This window comes from Pavona decussata, unplaced genomic scaffold, assembly GCF_977016875.1.
Source record: "Pavona decussata unplaced genomic scaffold, jaPavDecu1.1 SCAFFOLD_85, whole genome shotgun sequence".
Lineage (NCBI taxonomy): Eukaryota > Metazoa > Cnidaria > Anthozoa > Scleractinia > Agariciidae > Pavona > Pavona decussata.
This window is the reverse complement of record NW_028145503.1, coordinates 957,663-984,024: the sequence shown is the minus strand read 5'-3', so window position 1 is coordinate 984,024 and position 26,362 is coordinate 957,663. Positions and strand designations below refer to the sequence as shown.

The 26,362-nt window shown below is 40.8% G+C and overlaps 1 protein-coding gene across 2 annotated transcripts; it reads left to right on the top strand.

Moving 5' to 3' along the window:
* Positions 1–1,238: 1,238 nt before the first annotated feature.
* LOC146475162 (DNA replication licensing factor mcm2-like) lies at positions 1,239–25,820 on the top strand. 2 transcript variants are annotated; one of them, XM_085116154.1, is made up of 20 exons: positions 1,239–1,367; positions 1,948–2,120; positions 4,356–4,525; positions 5,076–5,167; positions 5,716–5,890; positions 6,884–6,993; positions 13,914–14,023; positions 14,632–14,839; positions 15,372–15,506; positions 16,074–16,265; positions 17,537–17,630; positions 18,128–18,378; positions 19,450–19,539; positions 19,815–19,889; positions 20,426–20,500; positions 21,153–21,248; positions 21,815–21,964; positions 23,347–23,529; positions 24,352–24,507; positions 25,327–25,820. In XM_085116154.1, exons 1-20 carry the CDS (start codon positions 1,362–1,364, stop codon positions 25,435–25,437), a joined length of 2,652 nt encoding a protein of 883 aa, XP_084972280.1. In that variant the 5' UTR covers positions 1,239–1,361; the 3' UTR covers positions 25,438–25,820. The 2 variants fall into 2 exon arrangements, with proteins under 2 accessions (XP_084972280.1, XP_084972279.1); XM_085116153.1 differs by having other exon boundaries at positions 6,884–7,003; positions 13,918–14,023.
* Positions 25,821–26,362: the final 542 nt, after the last annotated feature.

Sequence of the window (26,362 nt, the reverse complement as noted above, 5' to 3'; positions counted from 1 at the left end):
ATAGAAGAAAGTTTTTACCTAGTTCTAATGAACGAATGTCATCAAATTGAAGTATATGAAGTCCCTTGAATACAGTGTCTCAAGGGGCGTCAAAACTAGACGTATCCCTGATATAGTCGGCTAGACGCGACAAATGGTGGACACTGGGTTACGGAGTTTAATGCAAGCACGTGACTCTGCATGTAACTGTAGTTACTGCCTCTATGATTGGTAGCAACGAATAAAAATATTTAGGGTTCTGACAACTTCTCTGCTTACCTCTCTAAGACTAGCTTTTAATTTAGATTTTCACCCCAACAACAGTAGAAAATTCAACAGCCTTTGTCGAAATATCGGCTGTATTCTATCGACTCATTCAAATTTATGTCTTGCCTCTCTGGTAATCACAGCTTCCCTGCTTTTGTCGAACTCCAACGAGGAACATTGCGGCGAGTAGGCAAGCCAAACATAAAGACCAATACCCAGTTGTTCAAAAAACGGATATCTCTATCCAGTGGATAAATCGCTATCTAGAGGACAAAAATGTGCCCCAACCATTCCATATTTTATTCGCTGGATAGCGATTTATACGCTGGATAAAGATATCCTTTCGTTGAACAACCGGGAGAACAGAAACAGCCCTCCTCGGAGATCCTCTCGTTTAAACTTTTCATTGCAGTGGGCATGGGGGTGGGGTGGGTTGCACTCTCGCCACAATTTCTCCCCCCCCCCCCCTCACCAAAGTGTGAGATAGCAGCCTGTTATCTCACACATGGTTTCAGGATAAGAAATGATTCTATGGAATATGGAAAGTTGGATTCTTACAGCCAGGGGTAGGAATAACTGGCTGTGATAATCATAACGTCGATAGTAAGTTCCATGTAGTAAACCCCAAGGTCCAAGGAGAATAGAAGTATAAGAAGACGAGAGGAACAACAGGAAAAGAGGCCAAAAAGGAGACATTTCTGAGGTTAATCTGCTTTTAATGTTCCTTAACTGTGTTGTTATTATAATCATATGACTAGTAATAATCAAAGATCAGGGAGTGCGTTCGATGTCACCAGGCTCTCTCTCCTTTGTCAAGTTGTGATGATGTCATCCGCCCCTGTAAAATCTGCGGGCGATGCCAGATACGCGTCCCAAGATCCATTTATTCGACCTGCGTCCGTTCTACGTTGAACGCAATTAGGTTTCGATTATAGTCCATTTCCGACTCTCTTTGTATCGAGCCCAAGAACTCTTAGCTTCGAGAGTTTTTCGAGACTAACCCCTGAGAGTACCCCTGGGTATATGTCAGCTGATCGATAGAGCCTCGTTTTGAAAATCATAGGAAAAACGCGGGAAAATCGTGTCACGTGAACAGATCAACCGACGAAGAAAGCATGGCGGTAAGTTGTGCGGTGTATTTTCGTAGAATTTGCCCCTATATTTGTGAAAAAAAAAAGCATTACCTACATGTCAACAAGTAAATGATCACATTATCAGCGTTTTCTGTGTAGCATTCCAATTTTTTGCCTATTGATCGATTTCGTAGGTGCAAAATGCATGCCTTCTTGTCTTTCAGAAAAATATTAATTCGATCGATCGATCGAGTGCATAATCTAAGCTTATACGAAGCTAAATTTCATGTGCTGGCCTTTTTAACCGAGATTAGCTTAGTGTTCTGTAAATTATAGCTGTTTGAGAAATGTGTGAGATCAGAATCTACCTTCGCGGTGATTTTATCGCGCTGTTAAAGCAGTCTGCACTACGTACAATGTACACATAGCGTGAATCGAACTTGTCTTGTACAACTTTCAGAATCGATCGTTAGGTGGAATTACAGTTAAAACGAATAACCCTACCAAGAATTCAACTAGTAATAATCAGGTCGCAAAATCTGCTTTACCTGTCCAAGTTTAAACTCCGGTACGTGAAATTGCCATTTTAATATATTTTATTTTGAGCCATATAATTTCCCTGGTTTAGGAATCTTCGAGTAGTCTTGGCGTGCCTAGCAGTCCTCAGCGGACGGATGGACTCACTTCCAGTCCAGGAAGAGATCTTCCACCTTTTGAGGATGAAACTGATGCAGTTCTTGGAAACGAAAATGCTGTTGAGGAAGAAGAAGGAGAGGAGTTGTTTGGTGACAGGATGGAACAGTAAGTCATCAAAGAACAAATTCTCCTATCTTGTCCCCATACTTTTCTTATATAAGTATTGGAGAGAGGTTTTTGAAATATCAAGAAAATTCACCTTAAGTGATCATATCATTAACTTCCATGACCTCAGGAGTTGAGTAAGTACTGACATTACAAGGTTTGCAAATTTTGATTCTGATCACTGTTGGGGTTTTGCATATGTTGACCGAGATGCATTTTATGATATGCCTGCTTACCTCCCAAACAATAATCCTCAAGTACAAGGGGCAGGTTGTATTGGAAAATAAAAGAATGTTGTTTTAGAGACTGAGCTGCGGAATAAGCTAAACAGCATCTTTAAGCTCAGGGAACAACATTTTGTTCTGAGGTTAGGGAAAATTTTGTATCAAGTCAGGGAAATTCTAATTTCTGCCATTAATTCAGTGAGAAGTCAGAGAATTGTATTTTTGGCTAGCGACTTAGGTTTGCAAAAAGTTTCCTTGTTTTGCAAAGGTATTGTCATTCCGATAAGTATTTTTACAAAGGTTTTGATATCTGTAGTTTTATTCAGGGCTCAATGTTAGCGACCAGCTGGTCGCATATGCGACTAGATTTTTTATTTTGCGCCTGAAAAATCATATGTGATCGCACTCACGCGCCTAAAAACGCACAAGTTCAGTGCGCCTGAATTGGGACCACTTTGATTCCTCACCTGACAATTATTGTGTACTCTGCCTGATTAAACACGAAACAGAAGCTTGAAATAATAAATTCAAATGTGGATGTAACGCAATTAGTTTCCATATGATAAAGTTGCACCGTTTTTCTTGCATCAGTGTGTGTTTTATTTGTTGTTTTCCCAAGTCCATTTCTTGTCCGTGTTTCAACCCACCCCAGACTCTTCTCGGTTTTGTGACCGCACCGCTGACACGTACATGTACGAGTGAAGGCAACCTTCTGAAACACGTGCTTCTCGGGCAATTTAGTTCGCTTTGCCGATATCAAGAGTCAAGAATGTCTAAAAAATCTGGGTTAAGAGACTTTTTTCCTTCAAGGCAAGCACAAGTGTTACGTATTTCCTGTGAAACAATGAATTTTATTTCAGTTAAGTCAATGCGCAGTCAACAATGTAATTTATTCTCTTTTTCGAAACGCTCATTTACAAAAAGACAATTTATTCTCAAACAGCCGGCTGCTGCCTTCCAGCACATTTGACCCAACTACAGCAGTTGTGAAGTGGTTAAACAGTGGGCAGAGATCAAGGCGACCTAACCTTTCCTACAGAAAGTGGCCGGATAAATTAATTTCAGTAGGTGATCCGTGGGACTTGAAGCATTTCGTTTGATCGAAAGGATTCAATGACGTTATTCCTTACCTTCGTTTTGTCTTATTATATTGTTTAACGTACCATAACATGTAATATTCTAAAAAATGAAACAGTATTATTGCTATCGCAAACGTACAGGAAGAGACTGAAAGAAACAAACACACGATTGAAATAAAACATCACCATGCTGGTAAACGATCGGCAAGCGAAAATAAGCAAAAGAAAGGAATAACGTTTGGGTGTCGTCATGACACCATTATTAATGATCACTGATTCTGATTTTTCTTTTTGGTGCTATTTTAAGTTGTGCTCCTAAAATTTTTAGCTGCGCGCCTAAAATTTCGGCAGTGCGCCTAGAACTTTACACCTGGTAGCACAGGTGCTCCCAAAGTCAAAAATAAACTTTGAGCCCTGTTATTACGGGCCTATTTTCCGAGGCATTTGTCACGGAAATGGTTTGTAGGCTGTGAAAATTCAGGGAATTTATTTTCTATATGATGACTGGCAACCTCCTTGTTGTGTATTTTGGGGTAAATATACTTGCAGCTGAGATAACCCCAACATGAGGCATTTCTCTATTTTTTTTTTCTACAGATAAAATTGCTATTTTTTTGTTTTTGATTTTTCATAACATATTCCCCTCTAGGCAAAAACTTTCATTTATTGTACATTTAAGAATGATGTGTATTTATACTTAGTCAAATCCTTTTAAAATACCGATCTCATATGTATCGATACTAAGAAGGGGGCATTTATTCTGGATTCAAAATTTTAGTCCGAAGGGTACATCCAGGTGTCCTGTGGATTGTGACCTTTTGGAAACATGCTTCTTGGATATCCAGTTTTAAATTTCTGGCTGAACTGTCTCATTGTGAAAGGGTTGGAAAAAAACTTGGCTAAATCACAATATTACTTTTGACACTTGAAAGGGATTATCGCCCAATTGCCGCACTTGATGTATATGATGCAGCAGTGTTAGATGACGAGGAATTTGATGAAATGGACCCAGATGCTCGACGGGAAGCTGAGCGGCTGATGAGGAAGAGAGACAGAGAAGAGGCTGCAACAAGGGGGCGGCTTCATAGGGGATTGCTTTATGGTATGAGAATTTTTTCTGCGGTTCAAAAAGTAGTTTGTTTCTAGACAATAATTATTATGCTGTAATGTGATGTGATGTTATACTACATGGTGTCATCAAATCCGCAAGAAAAACACTGGATTCGGTCAATTATTCAATTCAATTTATTCTTCATACAAGTTCGCAACAATAATAATAGCAATGGAAGCTTGGATATTGTTTTATTATTATTATTATTATTATTATTATTATTATTATTATTATTATTACTATTATTATTATTATTATTATTATTATTATTATTATTATTATTATTATTATTATTATTATTTTGCCACACAAAGAAATTCAAAAAAGACCAAGTTTTGCTAGGGAAATCAAATACAGATTGAAATTATTCAAGTGGGCAATAATGACGGGTCAAATGAAACTGCATGGTCTGAGTGCAGACTAGGGAAGCACTTGCGTTGTGTGTCTACGGAGATTGTGATAATGGTGGATGATGGTCGTTGTGATACAGAGTTAAATCTGGGAATTGACACCTGCTGTAAATTTGTGGGTTTTTTTTAAGATGAAACAGATGAGGAGGATGAGGAGCAGCCGAGACGTCGTCGTCGGCTTGCACAAAGAGCCGCAGATGGAGATGTACAAGATGAAGATGAGGTATGTACAGGAGACTGACTAAAACTTAGATTACAACTTAATACACTTTAATTCTGAATTCTCGTTAAGTATCTGAAAAAAAAAAAGGAATATAAGTAAGCAATAGTCTTAAATGAACAAGTTCAAAATTATAATTATTTAGAATTGTATATGAGTGACTTTTGATATGAAGCCATGACCATTGAAGGTTCAAGCTAGGTTGGTTTCTGCATGTTCATGTTGTTTCCTTAACTTAGACAAGAGACTCTCCATATTGTCTCTCTTCACCCAGTTGTATAAATGGATGCTGGCAACATACCGCTCTGGGTAGCCCTGTGATCCGTGAAGTCGCATCTCAACTAATACCCTGCAAGCAGAGATCCCTTTGATCTTCTTATCTCTACTCGCACGGTACACATGATCCACTGTAGCAACACTGTCTTGAAATTGTCTGATGCTACACTATATAGAGAGTTAAACATCTACTGCAGAAGCCACAATCATGTGGTCTGACAGTTACTTTACAGCTGTACCTTGTCTCTTGATTAAATCAATTCTTGTTCTTGTAGCTCATCGAAAGTATAGAAAACCTTGAGGATATGAAAGGACATTCCGTGCGTGAGTGGGTCTCCATGCAGGCTCCTCGACTGGAGATCAAGAACAGATTTAAGCAGTTTCTGCGTTCATTTGTGGATGATCAGGGACACAGTGTTTATAGGGAAAAGATACAGCAAATGTGTGAAGGTTTGTGTCAAGTTTTAAAGGGGTAACTCCAATCTGTTGAGGTTGCTCTTTAACAAGAGAAACATGTCTTTGGTGATTTAGGATTTCTTTCATGGACATTGCAGTTAGAGCAGCATGATAATAAATAGCACCACAGGAATCAAGTACTGCTTATCACCTTTTGTTTTCCTTTTGAAGGGTCACTTCAGGGTTTCATCTTTAAATGGCATAAACAGACCCCCTTTTTACAGCATTATAACCTTATAAGACATGCAGATTCTTCTTAACATTTTCCCCACATTCCTTACAGTACAAGTTGAGAGAATTTGTTTAAAATCAAAACATCTTATCTTTGTGATTATTTCCATCATTCTCATTACCTACACTGTTTAACTTACTTGTGATGTTGTGAGGAGAAACTGAATGCTGATCGCTATAATAAACAGCATGATGGCAAAGCACAGTTCAAGTAGCCCTACTTTGTAGTCGGTTGACCTTCAGGATTTTATCCGCAGACTTAGGCCCCATTTATATGGATAAAAGTTGTCACCGGAAAGAGGGTCACCCTCCCAGTTGAGTCAACTTCAGCAAGCATTTATATGAGAAAAAAGTTGACACCTTTGCCCAAGCCAACAGCGGTCGTGTATGTTTTGATTGTCTCACCTTGACGGAGTTGACCCGGCTGGGCAAGCCAAAGTGTTTATATGGAAAAAAGTTAAACCCGGCTAGGAGGCTGACCCTACTCATCGAAAAAAGGGTGACGCGGCAAGGCGGGTCACTCTTCCAGCCAAGCCAACTTTTTGTTTGTCAAGTAAACAGTTTGCCAAGTTTTGTAAGGAAATGTAGGAAAAGTTGGCTCGCCCAGAGAAGCTTGGGTAGGCGAGCGACTCTTCTAACTGGGACAACTTTTCTCCATATTAATAGGGCCTAAAACCTTGAGCCACGTCGCTTCCATGAGAATGATACAATCAATTATTTAGTGTTGACCTTGTTGGTTTTTCTTTCTTTACACAGCAAACAAACAAAGTCTCATTGTTGATTATAACATCCTGGCAAATGAGCAGCAGGTGTTAGCATATTTTCTTCCTGAAGCTCCGTCGGAAGTCCTGCAGATCTTTGACGAGGTAGTGGCTAGTTTTTTTTTTTTAATTATGGGTGGGGGAGAGTATGGGAAGCAGAAAAAGTACACCTGTAGCCAGAAGTTAGCAGGGGTAGCAAATGTTGGAAATAACATCTCGTAAAATCCTGTTTGTAAGCTCACCCCCCTCCCCTCCCCTGCTTACACTACGGTGCAGCTCAGAAATAAGCGAACGAAAATGTGCGCGTAAAACGTGTATAATACGCGTGTAGTAACCGAAGGGTTCTTTATATAATTGAAGACACGAGTGAAGACACAGACATCCGTTTAACTCACTGTATTATACCATGTGCTTTCTGCTTACAGTAATCATGTGATACGTATCATGTATTGCATAATCATGCACTATCATATTACTACATTCCTCCCTTTTCAGTACATTCCTGTACAAATCGTGAATGTAAAAAATAATCGACCAAGATCTCTTATTACTAAAATATAATCATAAATGATTCGTGCGATTACATAACAGTAACAGTTTATGTCCAATGTCCGATCGGTGTCCTAATTCCTAGCTATTCTCTCACGTGTTTCTCAAATTCTAATTGTCATTGTTCGAAATCTCTTAAGTGTCCTTCGAAGACTGATCTAGGCCTTCTGTTGGATCGCCTGAGTGGTTCCGGTGCGGCCTGGTTATGTTCTGCATCGTTGCCAGCTGCATCCACCCTCTGTGCTGCTATTGCTGGTGGTTGTGGGAGATATGCAGGTGGTATCTGTGTTTGAGGTTGCGTTCCTGTTCCCCTTTCGTTGGAATCGGTGTTGCTGGTATTGCTTTTGAGACGTCTGAATTTTGATTTGTCTCGGCAGATACTTTTGCCATCAGTTAACCTCTTGGCGATGATGGTTGATCCCTTCACCTGGGTCACGACATATATGTGCGGTTCGTACGGCGTCTCAGCTTTTCGTTTCTTGTCTCGCTTTACGATGACTGCTTGCCCGATGTCTAGGTGCAGTTCCGTCGCTCGGTATCGCTTGTCGTGGTATTGCTTGATTCGTTCTTTGTAGTTTCGGTCGTTGACTCTGACTTCTTGATCCTGTGTTGGTATGGATGATGGGAAGTGTTCAAGTTTCGTCCGGATCTCTCTGTTCATCATTAGCTCATAGGGTGTCTTCCTGGTTGCTGGGTGTGGTGTATCCCTGTATGTTTGGAGCATGTCGTAGGTTGCTTCGCGTACATCTATCCCTTCCTGTTTTGCGATTGTCGCTATCTTGTTTACGAGCTTGTTAAAACCTTCGACTTGGCCTTGAGCTTTCGGATGTTTGGGTGTGATCTTCTTGTGACTGAATCCCATTTCTGTTGCAAGTGTCTGGAACTCTTTTGAGTTAAATGGCGGTCCATTATCGGTTTGCACTGTCTGTGGTACCCCATGTGTGGCGAACATCTTCTTCAGTTTTCTTCGGACTGGTTTGATAGATGTTGAGCTGATGAACTCTACTTCTGGGTATCTTGAGTACTGGTCGGTTACAACGAGTACATATTCGCCATTAGGAAATGGGCCACAGAAGTCTGCCTCGACGGTGTTCCACGGTCGTTCTGGCAGTTCCGTCATCTTGGCGGGTTCAGTGTGCTGAGTGTTGGTGGTCACTTGGCAGCTGAAGCATGTGCTAACAATATCGTCGATGCGTTTGTTCATGCTGGGAAACCAATACTTCCGTCTGAGAAGTTCTTTTGTTTTTGAAATGCCTAAGTGTCCCTGTTTGTGAGCAATGCTGACAATCTTGTCTCGCAGTGATTCTGGTGGGATAATCCTGTTGAGCCTCAGCAGGACTCCTTCGGATTCGTAAATGTCTGCTCTTACGTCGTAGTATGGTATCAGGTCTGGATCGTTTCTATTCCATTTCCCTGTTTCAAGTGCTATCTTCAACTTCTGCAGCACTTTGTCTTCTTTACTTGCTGATCGGATAGTGTCCATGACTATCGCGTGGTCTGCGTCAATGACTGCTTTGATGTAGCCTTCATGTTTTGTTTGCTGGACCTCTGGTAATGGGTGTCGGGAAAGGTAGTCAGTCATGTTGGATTTCCCCGGTATATGTACTGCAGTGAAGTCTAGGTTCTGCATCTTCATCACTATTCGCTCTATTCTTGGTGGTAGCTTTGCAGTTGGATTATTGAAGAGTGGGAGGAGCGGTTTGTGGTCAGTTGCTAACTGAAAGTGCTGTGCTCCAAGTAGATACATGTGTAGCCTGGTGGTGGTAAACTCTGCAGCCAGTGCTTCTCGTTCTATTTGAGAGTACCGTTTCTCGGTGTCTGTTAATGATCTGCTAACAAAGTGGACTGGTTGGTAACCATGTTCGGTCTTTTGGAACAAGCCACCTCCAAGGCCAGTTGGGCTGCCATCGCATATGACCATGGTTTCTCGACCTGGCTTGTATGGGATGAGAACTGGTGCTGAAGTAATTGCAGTCTTCAGATCTTCGAAAGCAGTTTGCTGAGCTTCGGTCCATTCAAAGCTGTGTTCCTTCTTTGTGAGTCTTCTCAACGGTTCGCAGCGGCTGGAAAAGTTGCTGATGTAACGTGATAGATAGGCCATCATTTGCAAGAATGACACAAGCTCTTCTTTAGATTTTGGTGGGTTGCATTCGCTGACAGCTTTGACTTTACTGGGACTGGGCTTCAATCCTTCGGCAGTGAACAGGTGCCCATGAAAGTCGATGGTTGATTTTCCAAATTCACACTTCTCCTTACGTAGGGTAAGGTTGTGGAGCTTCAGTCGTTGAAGTAAAGCTGCTAAGTTGGCATTGTGGTCATCCCAGTTGGTTCCGCCAATCATGATATCGTCTCGGTTGTTAAGGACTCTTGGTATTCCCGAGATAATCTTGCTCATTTCAGCATCAAATAAATCTTGGCTGTTGACACCTCCAAACGCGAGTCGCTTGTAACGATAGTTAGGTGGTATGGTACTCGGCGGGGCTTTTGTGCGATCGGTTTCGCATCTTCTTTAAGTGGTAAATGGATTTCGATGTCTTGTCCATCTCTTCTTGCTTTGCCAGTGCCTCTAAATCTCTCTTCGTGCTGAAAGAGAATCTTGTTAAGATCTTCATTTCCGGTTTGGATCTTGTGGATCTTCTGTAATTCTTCTCGATTTGGTTCTTTCAGTCCTCCTGTCGCGTCAAATTGGATCATTCCCAGCTCTTCCAGTGTTTGTCTTCCGAGTAACGGTAGGGAATCGATTGTTCCTTGAATAACGGCGATTGTCGCTTGTGTTTTTCGCGTTTTGTTTTCTAAGGTGACGTCGCATTCTCCAATAACTGGTAGATCTTCGGTGAGTGTTTTCAGCTTGATCTTCGTGTTGCGTAATTGAACCTCCGGCGTTACTCGTAGCAATTCATTGAACTGGTGTTCGTCCATGACGTTTGCATCGGCGCCTGTATCCGGTTCAACTTCTATTTTGGTTCCATTGATCCAAATCTCGCATTTGTTTTTCTCGATGGTGTCCTGTGCTGTACGGTGTACGTGCATGTGCTGTACGAGTCTGGCGATGTCCTCATCGAAAGAGTCTTCGCTTTCTGAAATGTCGCGTGCATCTTGTGCATCTTGTGCAACGTGTCGAACTCGTCTTCGGCGGTGTTGATGATCTGTCGGCGGTCTTGGCTGTCGCGGCGCGTGCTGAAAATCTTCTTTCTTGTCATTTCGGCGACCCGATCTGCCACCTTGTTTATCATCTGAGCGGTATCTTTGATCCGTGTTACGGCACATTTTGGTGTAGTGGTTACGTTTACCACATTTGTAGCATTTAGCTCCGTATGCTGGGCAATTTCCTTTTCCATGTTTTGAACCACAGCGGGGACACATACCATTGTTGTCACGCTTGTAACTTTTGACTTGTTTAACTTTGTGTGATTCCGTTGTGTCCTGGAGTTTCTGGTCGATTTCGTTTGCTTGAGTAGTGGACTCTTCTTCTATGGCTGCTTCATCCAAGATCTGGGACAACGTCCAGTTATTGCGAATTGTTTTTACTCGTAAGCGGCTGTTTGTCATCGTCTTGATAAGATGGTCTCGGATTGCATCATCTTCGTCGGTGAATTCGCATTTCTTTGCTATCTCTCGTAGTCTAGCGTAATATTTCGCCATGCTCTCATCGATCTGCTGAGAAAGGTTTCCAAACTGGAATCGTGCATAGTCCTTGTTTTTTCTTGGTAGGAAATTCTTGTCTAGTTTCCGAATAAAACGCGAGTAGACATCTTCGCCCTCGTGTTGTGCGGGTAGATCCGGGAGGGAATCTTCTAAATCGGCAATCTGCGATCCACCATAGATAATTAAGCCATCTTTCTTAACTTCTGGATCTGTTAATCCGAAGAACCTGAATTGTCTCTCTATATCCTTTTTCCATTTCGCCCATCGCACGGCTGTGTCGTTAGCATCATTTGAGATGGTGAACGGACGGATGTTTAATTGACGATTCACGACTGTGATGTTTTGTTGCGGATTTGTGCTCGGACCAGGATTATCGGTTTCTTCTGGTGGAGCCATTGGCTGATGTTCTTCTACTCCTTTCTTCTTTGTGGGATCCTCGTCGCCAATGTAGTAACCGAAGGGTTCTTTATATAATTGAAGACACGAGTGAAGACACAGACATCCGTTTAACTCACTGTATTATACCATGTGCTTTCTGCTTACAGTAATCATGTGATACGTATCATGTATTGCATAATCATGCACTATCATATTACTACAACGCGTATGCGTATATACGCTATACGCATACGCGTATTGACCTATACGCATACGTGTATATACTTATACGCGTATGTCTCATTAGTATGTATGAGCTAGCCTATTGTTTCTTCCAATGTGGAAAGGTCATTGTTGATTTCAATGAGCATTTCAAAAAACACTGAAAAAATGGTGGTCAAGCTGCACGTTTGTCGATCGTCTTGTGCGTATTCCGGCTGTTTGTTGTTGACCACTGTCGATCGAGCGTAATTTATATCAAGGGTATGAGTATCAATTTTTGCCCAAATTCCTCATCAACTAAAAAATGTTGCCAAAATGATAAGCCTCGTGTTGAGAGGGAACCACTTGATATTTTAATTGTCTTTTCTAAAGCACTCCATTTCTTGAGCTGCAATTCAGCTTACGCTCGCGGCGGCATATTTCTTATAAACGTTCACTTGCCAAAAAAAAAAAGCATAATGTTTGGCGCGTAATGTTTACAAATTTGTGATTGGCGCATCATAGAAACTTTGAAGAAAAAAACTCTTGGCTTTGAAGAAAGAGCACTTTACCGTTTGAATCAGCGAATTCTGCCAAAGAGAAACGAAGATATCGTTTTTTCAGTCCTTGCCGTGACGCTACAAAGACAATAACATTTCACAATGGACTCGCGCCGAAGCGTGCTGAAAAACCAAAACTTTTCCTTGCAGAAGAATCAAATAAATATGATCGGCGCATCACAGAAACTTTGAAGGAAAATCTTGTCTATGAATGGAGAACATTTTACCGTTTAAATCAGCTAATTCTGCCGAAGAGAACAGGAGATATCCTTTTTAGATAATATAATGCAAATTCATCCTGCCGCACCGTCCACCGCTCACGAAATGTAAACATCAACGAAAGATACATGATATTTATGATCATGCTTGTTTAGACTGTTTAGCGCTGTTTCCACAGGTAATGTAGACGAGCGAGCTAAAAATTATTTTCTTACCGAATACATTTAAGTAAAAGAAAAATTAATTGACTGGTTGTCGAATCATTGCTTGTAAAGCGATAAGTTTCGAAATACGACAGCCGCCGTTCTTGACTTTCGAGCTTGTTCTGCCAGTAGCGACAAAGCAAACGCGAAGTTTGTTGTTAACGCTCGTCCAGCAAGTAATATTAATTTGAGAAACTATTTTTTCTTTTCTCAAAGAATCAAATTGACAAAAAAAGAGCATGTCGGTAATGAGGTTTTTCATCGTTGAGTTTCTGAAGCGAACAAGCTTTGAAATACGACACCTTGTATTCGAGTTTGTCAAAGCGAGGTTCTATAAAACGCTTTCTATTATAGTCCTGTCGATCGTCATTATTCGAATTTTGTGCTGCGGGCTGTTACTTTTACTTTACCGTTTCTTTTGTTGTGCAAGACAATGCCACATAAGGGGGATTTTCCACTGGCTGAGTGAAACGAAAAAAGTGGAAAATGTTTTTCTCACACACCACTGGGGGCCTGGGGATGGGTTTAGGTCATGTGACATGTAAGGCGGGCAGTTGTTTTTTTGTTGACCGCCATTGCTTGACCTTCCCACCCACCCACCCACCCTAGAGTTTTTCAGTTGTTCAATTCACTTCTAAACGAGTTAAGATTTTGTTTGATTTTTAGCGAGTTCATGCTTTGACCTTCCATACATGTATACTTGTATATTTTGTGAAGCTGTTATTGTTATTGTGTGAATAAAGGTCAGGCTTGCGGTGGTCGGCTTGACATGGCTCCCAGCGGTGTGTGAGAAAGTAAAGGTATGGCAATGAATAACAAGGGTAGGACATACGCGTATGACAACATGCGCATACACGTATAGCAGCATACGCATACGCGTATTACTTGCATATGGTATGCGTATGCGATGTTCGCTTATTTCTGAGCTGCACTGTATAGGCCCCCCATAGTTTTTCTTGTTTTCTTGGGGGAGGGGTATACAGTGTAGATATTTTTTTTTTAAAACAACACAGTATGGTCTACAAAATCTTTATTTTATTAGACATTGTTGTCTGAAACATTAGGTGAGTATTTCAAGACAAGAAATGTACATAACAGCCAAACTTCTGAGTGATACCTTTAGGGGTGGGTTGAAGATATTTAAATGCATGCCTACCTCCACATCTTTCTTATCCCTGTTCTTTGCTGTAAATTATTATGTGGAAATAAAGAAAACTTGAACTTGGTTGCTTCACAATGTGTGCTTGACATTAAAGTTTTTCTTCTTTAGGGAGCAAAAGAAGTAGTACTCGCCATGTTCCCTAACTACGACCGCATTACCAGTGATATTCATGTGCGAATTGCCGAATTACCACTTATGGAGGAACTGAGGTCGTTAAGGTATGGCAATAAATTCCTTTGCAATAAAGGTGAATGAAAAGTTTGTTAGTGATGTGTGACATTTGTAGTTGTATAAGTGGTAGGATTGATATTGTAATAAATGTCAAGAAGTGTCAGAAATGTTAAAAAACGAGACATTTCAAGTAAAGAACCCTTTATATATAGATTCCTTTGTATCCTATTTTATCAGTGTTGTTGCATACAGTGAAATAAGCCAATAAGCAGCATCTAGATGCTACAGGTATCCTCCCAGCATTTTTCACACAAATCCTTTCCATGTTGCATTGTGATTACGCAGTGATGCAATGGTTCATACACCATGACTCGCAATTTTTTTCAATGTTTTTATGTTGTGAAAAGAATCAGAAGTCAAGCCATCCCACAGAACGTTTGTCTTTTTTACACTTATATCACCCTTGCCACGCCTTTTGTGTTTGATGAAATGCTCAAAATCCTTAAAGAGTCTGGAAGTGTTTACCTATATAGCCTATGATAAGGAAGTACCCCTCCCAACCCCCAGGGTATGTGGTGAATGAAACAATGGCACTTTGCGGCGCATATTTAAGAAAGCAAAAAAGATTTGCACTCAAGGTTTTTTTGTTTTGCAGACAATTGCATGTGAACCAGTTGATTCGCACGTGTGGTGTAGTGACAAGTAGCACAGGAATCCTTCCACAGCTCAGTATGGTGAAATATGACTGTCAAAAGTGCTCATTTATCCTGGGTCCATTTTTTCAATCACCCAATCAGGAAGTCAAGCCAGGGTCATGTCCAGAGTGTCAGTCAAGAGGCCCCTTTGAAATTAACATGGATCAGGTAGGCGATAACCAGAGCTGTGCCGTGGCCTTGTTGTAAAACCTTAATATCAAAGAACAAAGTCTCCTACCTTGTCCCATACTTTTCTTATAAAAGCATTGGGGAGAAGTAATTAAAATATCAAGAAAATTCACTTTGGATGATCGTATCCTTAATTCACATGACCGCAGGTGTTGACTAGGCATTGATATTACAGGGAGAAATTTCATGCTGATCACTGTTAGTTCTTTTAAAAAGGGTAAAAAGTAAGGGTTTTATAAATGTGGAAGAGAAGAACTTTTTTACCACCAGTTGTAGCCTAGCAGGACTTCATAAACCCCTTTATAGTCTTTATTTTCTTAATCCACTAATTACTGTCTATTTCCCAAAGCTCATTCACTTTTTGTGTTGATGAAATTAAAAGAACCAGTATTAACAATTCTGCTGTTTTCAGTGGCTATTTGAATGTTTCCTTTTTTGGAAAATCAGTATTAACATTAAGCCACATTAAGCAAATTATTAAACATTAAGTTTTATTTTGATCCTCACACAGACAATTTATCAGAACTTCCAAAAGATCAAAATTCAAGAGAGTCCAAGTAAAGTTGCCGCAGGTAGACTTCCACGATACAAGGATGTCATTCTTACTGGTGATCTTGTGGACAGCTGCAAACCAGGAGACGAAATTGTAAGTGATTTATTGGATAAGGAATCATGTAACAAAGAGAATTACACTGTAATTGCATTTGTCATGGGAAGAACAAGCTCCTTATATAGTGTGGAGTTGAGATTGTATGGGACAACATTGGATGAATGGATTTTGGGATGCATATCTGGTATTCCCTGCAGATTTTGATGGGGCAGATGACATCATCACAAACTTGGCGAAGGAGAGAGATCCTGGGATTGAGATCATTGAATGCAATCCCAAAGTCTTTTAATTATTATTACTAAGTCCTACTTACTGCTGATAAGCATTGTTGAAGCTTAACACAAAGGAGCAAAGAAACTTGATTGGCTCTTACCCTTAGACACATTTAAAAGAATGAACTTACAGCAAACAAAACAGAAGACAAAAAAGCCTTAAATGTACAACTACCTCAGCATGGTGTTAGTGGGATGGTTATTGACAAAAAACAAAAAAAATATATATTATAATGCAATTTTTAACTGGTTTAACAAACTGACCCAGCTTTAGGCAGTTTTCTGATTTAATTCAGGATTTCTCTAATGTATTCTTTATTTACTTCTCCAGGAACTGACAGGTATTTACAGAATCAATTATGATACAAGCCTTAACCGCTCCAATGGCTTTCCTGTATTTGCCACGGTGATTGAAGCCAATTATATCACCAAACAAGATGACAAAATGGCTGTCACAAGCTTAACGGATGAAGACATCAAGGCAATCATTGATCTGTCAAAAGATGAGAGAATTGGAGAAAAGGTTTTTCATTTGGAGTGATTCTGTGGTCTTAGTTTCTTTATCTGAGGGGTTGTAAGACAAGCTGGAGGTGGACAAGAACTGAAGGAGGGGGGAGAGAAAAGGGTGAGAACTAGAGGAGAAGTGTGTGGAAACTGAAAAAAAGAAGGTGGGAAATTAGAGGAGAGAGAGTGATAATCAGGAGAAAATTGGTGGGAATTAGGAGATAAAGGGTGGGAAGTAGCGGGAAGGGTGGCAAATAAGAAAACAAGAGGATGTGGAGCAGAAGAGAGGATGCAGGAACCACAAGCGGAAAGGTGGGAGGGGACAGGAGAGGAAAGGAACCATGCGACAAGTGGTGGAAACTGGGACAGAAGGGGTGGGGAAGGGTAGATGAAGGGTTTTGAAACTGGAGAGGAAAGAGTGGAGCCCAGGAATTAGGAGGCAGGAACTTGGAGAGGAGGGGTGGAAAAGGTAGAGAATAGGATGGGAAAGTTCTGGGAAGGGAGGGACAGGATCTTGTAGAGGTGAGCTTGGTATTGGTGATGGAAAGTGGGAGATGAGTGGCAAAAATGGGAAACAATGGGATAGAAACTAGGAGGAAGGAGGGTGGCAAATGGAGAGGAGGCTTGGGGAGAGGGGGATGAGGGGGTGGGACCCAACAGATGTGGGTGAAAAATGGGAAATGGTGCGAAGGAAGCTGGGAGAGAGCAGGGTGGCGACAAGGAGAGGGGGCTTAGGAAGAGGGAGATGAGGGGATGGGAACTGGATGAGGACCAAGAGAGCAGGGTAGGGATGAGCAGGGAAAAGGATAGGGACCAGGGAGGAGTTGCATAAAACTTAACGGCAGGCGTAAATGCTATTGTCAGACGATAAATACTGAATGTGACTGGGATGAAGGGCTGGAGTTAGCATTTACGCCCGATGTTAAATTTTATGCAACTCACCCCCAAGAGAGAGGAGGTAGGGGACTAGGAGAGAGGAGGAAAGGTGCTTAGAGAGAGGTGTCTAGTGGGAATGAGAGTGGAAATAAGGCTTTTTTAGTGGGGCGCCCTGCATCGTTTGCAATGTCTTGTATGGTAGATGGAAAGGACAAAAGAATGAACAACAATGCAGCTGCAGGTTATCCGGGTCCAGTAAAAACAGAGCTTTTGAAAGGTGCACGTCTACTGTTTTTAGCTCTCTTAGTCAAAAGCCAAAACTAAATCCTCTTTCCAGTTGGGCAAGGAAGTTATTCATGTAACAGTAATCAATTCAATACCCACTACTAACATTCTGTTTTACATATTTTTTAGCTTATCAACAGTATCGCTCCATCTATATATGGCCATGAAGACATCAAAAGAGCCATAGCACTTGCAATGTTTGGTGGAGTTGCTAAAGACCCAGGTTAGAACATGGTGTATGTTTTGTTAATGAATATAATGACATATTTTTCTGGTGTCACTTGTGTGCTGTTCAGCTTTGTGATGGTGATATTTATTGCTCCATCTCCTCCTTCCCCAGGGTTCCTGCATAATGATGCTTCAAACTTAGAACTGCAAATTCAGCAAGGTTTTTTTCATCTGGGAATTGTGTAAAACTTATCATGCAAAATTCGAAATAATATTGCTGAAATTTATGCAAACTTATGTTGTCTTTGCAGACTTGTTGAGATAATTATGTGTGAATTTTGTAAATTTATGTGAATTGGACACATTTCATTAAATTTATGCCATACATGTTTAAATTATCAACAATTTCTGCAAATTCAATGCAGATTTATGTTAACTGTGCAAATTACATGTAATAATTACCGGTAAATCTCTTGTTTGACTCATGATTATTGTTTATTGGCCTGGTAAGATTCTATTGTTCATTAACTTGTGTTGAAAATATCTTTCCAGGCGGAAAGCACAAACTCCGTGGTGACATCAACATCCTGCTATGTGGTGATCCGGGAACAGCAAAATCTCAGTTTCTGAAATATGTTGAAAAAGCAGCACAAAGGGCAGTATTTACTACCGGGCAAGGTGCCTCTGCGGTGGGATTGACAGCATATGTCCAAAGACACCCAGTCACTAAAGAATGGACACTTGAGGCTGGGGCACTCGTATTGGCTGACAAAGGAGTCTGTTTGATTGACGAGTTTGATAAAGTGAGTTGCCATTGTCACAAGACAGTGCTAGTATATGTAATGTAATCAGTGATAGATTCATTTGAAACTGAATACACATGCTCTATTAAAACAGCTTCGTCAAACTCATTAATAATTCATCAAGCCAAAACAAAGGACATCACTACTGTGAAGGAGGTTTAGAAATGTGATCTTAATTATCATAAAATTTTGTGAACTTTTGCTTCAAATTTCTCCAAGAATTATCAATAGTTTGAGAAGCTACATCAAACACTTGAAAGAGTGTTTCCTCTCATTTCCAAACACCTCAAAGTTGGTTAAAAAACCTCAGCTGTGCCTCGTTTTTCCAACCTTCCTCGTGTTGTTCGGAATTCGGAGGAAAAACTCTTCCTCGTGTTTCATATATTACTTAAGTTGTGTTGGTCAGGTAACAGAAAGCTTCTTCATTTGTGGTTAGGATAATTCAGTGACTGTGGTTGAAGCTCACAATCTTACTGGCTCTGCAGTGAGGGGCATTCTAAGTTTGATAATTTACTCTTACAGACAGATCTGTTGCAGGTGAGCCTGGAAGAATGACGAAAGTGCAGAAAAAAACTAGAAGCAAACGTTTTTTACTAACATCTGTTTTGAAAAAGATTACTAAGTCGGTGATGCTGAAACAATATTTTTGACAACTTGGGTGCTCCTCACTCTTACTGGTTCCTTTTAGCATTGACAGCTGGTCTTTAACTTATAAATATATGACAGCTGGTAGAGACCTTCAGCTTGCTGACTAATTATTGTGTTTAATAGTAATTATACTTAAATGTGATTTGAGATAATATTTTATAACTTTCTGAAAGATACAGGTACATGTACTGTATTTCTCATTGAGATACATTTTTCACACAGTACCAGTTGGAGGCCATGCCAATAAGCTGTCCGCCATGACAAATTCAGTAATGGTGGCCACAACACAAGACTACACACATGCCACCAAAATATTGATTTCTATGTACTTCCAGTTAACTCATCAGTTGAAGATTATCCTCAAAAGCTTTGCAGTGTACTTAATTCATGAGTGACAATATTCTTAATCTGCTTTGCTGTTAGATGAATGATGCTGATCGGACAAGCATCCATGAAGCCATGGAACAGCAGAGTATCTCAATTTCCAAAGCTGGCATTGTTACCTCACTACAGGTGATTGCAAAGTTATGGTTATTATAAATGGCTCTGGGGTCAGCAAACAAACATTTTTATTGCTCAAAACGTTGTTGAAAGTTTCACCAATGAGTGAATGGTCAGTGGGAAAGCCTGAAGATGCTGATCAATGTTTAGAGCAATGACATAACTAATACAATGGATGCTTCTTAAATTATGAATTAAGGCCAGACTCCAAAGTCGGTAATCTTTTAATCGTACAATTACATTGCTGTCATGCCTGCCATTAATGTTTCTGTTCTTATATTTTTCAGGCTCGATGCAGTATTTTAGCAGCTGCAAATCCAATTGGTGGACGATATGACCCTTCACTGACTTTTGCTGAAAACGTAAGTGTTTTCACACTGGCAAGCAGTCACATGTGATTGCATCAGTTTAAACATACCCTCGAAATATCTTTAAGGGGGCGTTACACCTAAAATTGAATGAAGTTTGAAGAGGTTTTAAGAAGGGATAGAAGAAAGAAAATGATTTTTGGAACACTAACAGACAGTTGATACCCATGCAAGAGCACCCGAGGTTGCTAATGGACTAACTTGGTATCTGTCTATTAATTATTAACTACAAATTCCAATTTTAAAACTTCACTAAATCTTCAATATTTCCTATTTCTCTTAATTTTACCAATCATTCTAGAAAACCAACTCCTCCCAAACATACCCAAAAATCCCCCAAAAATTTACAAAATACCCCACAACACAGATTCACAATAATTATGATGAAAGGGTTTTTGGATTCCTTGAAACGCGAACGAGATATTTCCATTAAAGCCATGTCAAGTGGCGGAAAAATGACGTTTAGGTGTAACTCCCCTTAAAGAAATGCTACAAACAGCCTATAACTAAACTATTTGCTTGTCTCAAAGGTTGATCTTACTGAGCCAATCCTGTCACGTTTTGATATTCTCTGTGTGGTAAAAGATACAGTGGATCCTGTACAGGTAATGTGTTTGCATTCCATATGAATTCTGTTAAGGCCACAATGTTTAGTTATGAAAGTGAATATGTGGAAATTCATACATTTGAACTGTGGAAGAAAGAATGAAAAGTGAATGATTATCGCAGTTATATACGCAACTCAAGCAGTTGCAAAAAAGGAAACCTGAAAAAATCAAGCTTGGTAGCTTACTTAGCTACTTTCTGACTTCAGGAAGGGGACTTGGTAGAGAGGGAAACTTAGTGGAAACAAGGGGAATCATGTGTAGAACCATTTGCACCCTGAAGACCAAATTTCCCTTCTTTCCTTCCTTCCTTCCTTCCTTCCTTCCTTCCTCCCTCCCTGCCTCCCTGCCTCCCTCCCTCCCTCCCTCCCTCCCTGTCTCCTTCCCTGCCTCCCTGCCTCCCTCCCTGCCTCCCTCCTTTCCTTCCTTCCTTCCTTCCTTCCTTCCTTCCTTCCTTCCTTCCTTCCTTCCTTCCTTCCTTCCTTCCTCCCTGCCTTCCTCCCTCCCTTCCTCCCTGCCTCCCTCCCTCTCTCTCTCCCATCCTTCCTTTCTTCCTTCCCTCCTTCCTTCCTTCCTTCCTTCCTTCCTTCCTTTGTTTTAAAGGCCGTGTCATGTCCTAAGTGATTTTTACCGATGTAATTAATCTTCACAGGACGAAATGCTGGCTAGATTTGTAGTGAACAGCCATGTTAAGCATCATCCTAATGCTGCCAATAATGAAGAAAATGAAGATGAGGATTCAGAACAGGTGTGGTGCAAACTTTAATTGTAACTATGGAATTCTGAGATGCAGCAATAGAGACATTCTACATGGTAAATGATTTTAAAAGTACAACGTCGCGTCAAATGTCACAAATCTACTCCACTTTGTGATTTCTTAACCACATACCGGTTTCCTTAAAGCGCCCACCCTAAAATCCCAAAAGTTGATAAGTGCCCACCCCTGAATAAGCATCCACCCCCACCCCCTCCCAACGAAAAAACATTTCTGTACTCCCCCAGCGTGAAGTAAGAAGAGCATCAGTTGTGTTCCAAAATTGGTTTTAGATAGGACACAATGAAGTGTTATATTGTTTATGACTTGTTTGTGTTAGCTTTTGCACTTTGTTTTGTCTTGTTGAAGTTAAATAAACTTGTTGTCATTTGTTTTGTTATTCACCTAAAATGTCCTCACTTGCTGAAAATGTTGGGCAACCAATAAGGGCCCACCCATTCTCGTGGGCCCAAAATTAAATAAGTGCTCAGGGTAGTTAATCGAATAAATACTGTACTTGCATTTATTTCCTGTGCACTGATTTCTTGTTCTCACTTTAGTATTCCGCGGTTTTGGGTAAGGACACTATTCCGCAGGAAATGTTGAAGAAGTACATTATATATGCCCGTGAGAAAATTCACCCCAAACTGCACAACATGGACCAAGATAAGGTGGCAAGAATGTTTGCTGAACTGAGAAAAGAATCAATGGTAAGCAAGTTTTAAAACCTATTCTCACCAATTGATGTTAAGAGAATTCCAAAACTCAGAGCAAAATATTTGAACATTCGGATATTTCATTCGAATCACTCGAACTTCTTCAGCGATGTGAATAATGAGGCGAGATCATGTGACTTCATTCTCACCTTGTCCCAGCGGAGAGTTATAAATTACTGGGATGTCCAGTTTCTTGTCCCTATTCACCCGGGAAAGTTTTCTTTGTTTAATGGAAAAGGCCTCCTTAAAGCCGGCGACACACCGGGCGACTTTATACACCGATCGCGGCGAATTTGATCGCAAGCGATTTTGGCCACCGATTGATGCGGACACACCTGGCGATTTTTTTCGCCGATCGCGGCGATGTGGCACTTCAACCTTGTTCCCGGGTTGACTTTACTGGCGATTCGCAGTGATAAGGGTGGAAAATCGCGGGAACGGGCACACTTGGCGAATGCCGGCGAATTTAATCGCCGATATCTGACATGCCAGATTTTGGCGATTTTATGGCGATCGGCGTATAAAATCGCCAGGTGTGTCGCCGGCCTAATGTGACGTTTGATGGAGTGGTCTTCGGTGGTTAGCGCCTTTACGTTGTATGGGTTGATGTTATGCCCCGTTGCTCGGCAGTGCAAACAACAGAAGTTTCCCTGGATTGGTGTTGTTTAACCCGGGCACCGAGTGTTCAGAGCAAAGTATTCTCTTAACGTTAATGTTCTTACCGGAGCAGGAAAATTTAAGATTTGGTTCATGCTGAGCGTGCGTATATCGAGTTATTGATGTACGCGGGAAGTTTGGAGAGCACGAGGGAAGCGTAAGAGTTGCTCGAGGCGTAGCTGAGAGCAACTCTAGCTTCTTGAGTGCTCTCCAAACTTCCCAAGTGCATCCATAACTTGATATACGCACAGCTAAAAGCATGAACCAATTCTTTTATAACCTAGTGAAAATAAAGTAAATGATTCCTGGAAAATAGGTTTTGTTCCAGATTACTGTAATCACAAAATTCTCTGTAAAAAAAAGGCGAAAATGGTTTCTCATATAGGTTTAATCCTAACGTTTCATTAAGTTTTAAGCTCTTATAAATATACATTTTTTATGGAGTTGTCTCTCTGTAAAAGTTTTTAAATAACACAGCGCGCGCATGCTTCCCCTATCTGACTTGCACACGTCATCGGATGGACGCACGGCCGTGCGATGTTGAGAAATGTACCATGATGATGCCAATAGGAATTAGATTAGGATGCACGCGCGCTATGTTATAAAACATTTTCGGTAATATTCTCACCAAGGTTGTTTAGTCGTGGTTTTGGCTTAGTTTCGCCAAACAGAACCAAATTACTTGAGTTTCTTGCTCAGTAGAGTTTTATTCACCACAGGCTACTGGCTCGATCCCTATTACTGTCCGTCACATTGAGTCTATGATCCGAATGGCTGAGGGACACGCCAAGATGCATCTGAGAGAATATGTCACAGAGGACGATGTAAACATGGCGATCAGAGTTATGCTGGAGAGCTTCATCGATACTCAGAAATTCTCTGTCATGAGAAATATGAGAAAGGTTGGTAAAAAGGCCCTGTAGGAGTCGAGTTTGTGTTCTCAAATGTAATCTGTAATTCATAGTTTTAAAATCGTCCAGATCACTTCAAACAGCGTTGCCTCGTCCCCATGCAGTCGCGCGTTTGAAATTGTAGCGCATGATAGCTGAGTTTTCCTTCCCATAAGCCCCCGCTTCGGTTTCGTTCCCATGTCTAGCTAACTCGTATTTGCACTCATCCTCAAAATCCCTTATAAAGAAGAGAGGAGATTGTTAAGGAGGCAGCAAATATTAGTTGTATTAGCCTCCCAAGCAGTCGTGTTCAGGGAAGGTCGTATTTCCACCTCGTCTGTAAGAAGGAGAGTCATACGACTCCCCTAAAAGCACTTGCGGAAGAGGCTACGGTTGTATGAAAATAAGACTTGGACGATTGCAAACTACCAGCCGCCTGGTTAGGATAATCATGATCACTTTAACAGCACCGCCCAGTAACACGTGAATCATTTTCGTTCAAATACCGTAACTCATGAAAAACGTAAGCATTAAAAAATCATGCTAAATTTTTCTCGTTACTTTCACAGACGTTCTTCCAAGTTTGTTAGGGTCTAGGTGTAAACGAAAAAGTTTTTTTGACACGAAACAGTTCGCATCGCAAAATTTGGACTCTCAGACCAATCTGACAGTTGCCAGTATTATGAACCATATAACTAGCCAAGTGAAACAAGCGAGCAGCAACATCAGGATTTTTAGGAGAAAGCCAGGAGGAATTGAAATGGGTCGACTCTTCAGATGTACTAGACAGATGTAATTGAACAGTGATTTAATTGTTGTTTTTGTTTTCAACAGGCGTTTTCGCAGTATTTGGCGTACCGCCGAGACAACAACGAATTGCTGCTGTTTGTGCTGAAACAGTTGTCGAAAGAACAAATAACGTTCTTCCGCAGTCGGGACCGAAGTGAACCCGATGTGATTGAAATCCAAGAAGATGAATTTACAGACAGGGTAAGTAAGCTACGATTACTGCGCGAAATATGAACTTTGAAAGCGCACAAGAAATTCTTGTTTCTATCCGGTGATAAAATAAATAATGCGGCTCAAACATTGCTAAGAAGTGTTCTCCTACTTCTTCACTGAGTTCATTCAGTGTGAACATTGAGAACGTATTTGAGCCGGAATTAGAGTTACGACTCGTTGTTCGATAGCGAATTTGGCCCAGTTGTTGAAAACCCGATTAAGCCAATCCTGGGTTAACGTGAACTTTAATACTAATCAATTAACACCATTCTTTGTTCCTCAGTTTTGACCTAGACTTTCTCAAACTCATTAATAATTCATCAAGAGAAAACAAAGAAAATCACTACCGTGACCGAGGTTTAAATATGTGATCCTAATTACCATAAAATGTTGCCAACTTTAGCCTTGAATTTCTCCAAGAATTATTGCTCTTTTGAGAAGCCATATCAAACACTCGAAAGTGTTTCATCAGATATCCAAACACCTCGAAGTCGTTTAAAAAAACTCGGCTGCGCCTCGTTTTTTCAACCTACTTCTCAGTGTTTGGATATCTGATGAAACACTCTTCCTCGTATTTGATATATTACTTTCTTTACCACTAGCTTAGAAACTGATTTTTAATGAGCGAAATAAAAACGTCCGTAAATTTTTGATTGGGATTAGCGTTAACCTGTTTTCGAACAACGGGGCCGAGGGCCCTGATTGGTGAGCAGTAAAAACTAAACTATCTTTTAGTGTTGTTCCGTTATCTTGCTTAAGTTATACCAAAGAAAGATCTTATTTGTTCCTTTTTCCCCTCTTTCACAGGCTCGTCAAATCAACATTACCAGCCTGGGTTCATTCTATGAAAGCCCCATGTTCACCTCAAACCGATTTATTCACGACAAGAAGAGAAAGCTCATTATCCAGACGTTGTAGCTTGTTTCAGTTCCATTCCTGTGCTAATGGCATGCTACTAGCCGAACCTTTACATGGCTTGTCCTGTCACGCTTTGTGTGAAAAGCTCTACCAGCTCTTGCGTGACCAAACGAAAGATCCACAAGAAGCTGTGACGCTGGTTCGCTTTCGTATGAACTGTTGTGCCACTAAAATACTACACGTACACACTAATATCTGTTGGCACTCCTTTATGGGAGCAAGTCCAAACCTGCAAACCTTGTCAAGTTAACTTGCACTGTGGTACACAGTGGTAAACGCGCGTTGTCCGATGTTTCAATTATTGTAAGCCATATTGTAAATTAACCGTTTTTCCGTTGTATAGTTTGTTTTGTATGAGTAAACTACACATATTTTCTCAATAACTTGGATCCGAGTATCACTACAACGATTGTCTTGTAAACCTAGTTGGACAAGAAGAAATTTAACAAACCCTCCCCTCCCCCACTACCAACCACTAAGCCTTCCCCTCTGGTATCCGCTGAGCTCGACGAAAACACAGACACGGACCACGGTGTTCGTATTCCGTTGGTAGCGAGAGGCTTGGAACAGAGAAAGAACCAATAGGCCATTTCCGAGTTGCCGTGAAGCTCACTATGAAAGCGAGGCTAAGTGCAAAACTTTTCATATGAAAACTAGTTATATTCGTATATGAATGAAAACTAATTTTCATAACAAAAACTTTGCACTTAGCCTCGCTTTCATAATGAGGTTCAAAGCAACTCGGAAATGGTCTATTCTGAATTGATGGGGGGGTTTCCATCCCCGCATCGGCCTCTCTCACGCTCGAAGGGAGACAAATAAGGAGAGTGAAACAAAGTGGAGTTGGGGGTCGAGAGGAGACATAAGGGACTGGAGAGAGTGAAATAACGAGGAATGCGGGGATCTAGCAGAGACATTTTCCCGA

Excerpts from the sequence above, each read along its gene's own strand:
- LOC146475162 (XM_085116153.1), top strand. Across the intron at positions 21,249-21,814 it reads AAGATGAGGATTCAGAACAG|TATTCCGCGGTTTTGGGTAA; the intron begins GTGTGGTGCAAA and ends TTCTCACTTTAG. Across the intron at positions 24,508-25,326 it reads AAGATGAATTTACAGACAGG|GCTCGTCAAATCAACATTAC; the intron begins GTAAGTAAGCTA and ends CCTCTTTCACAG.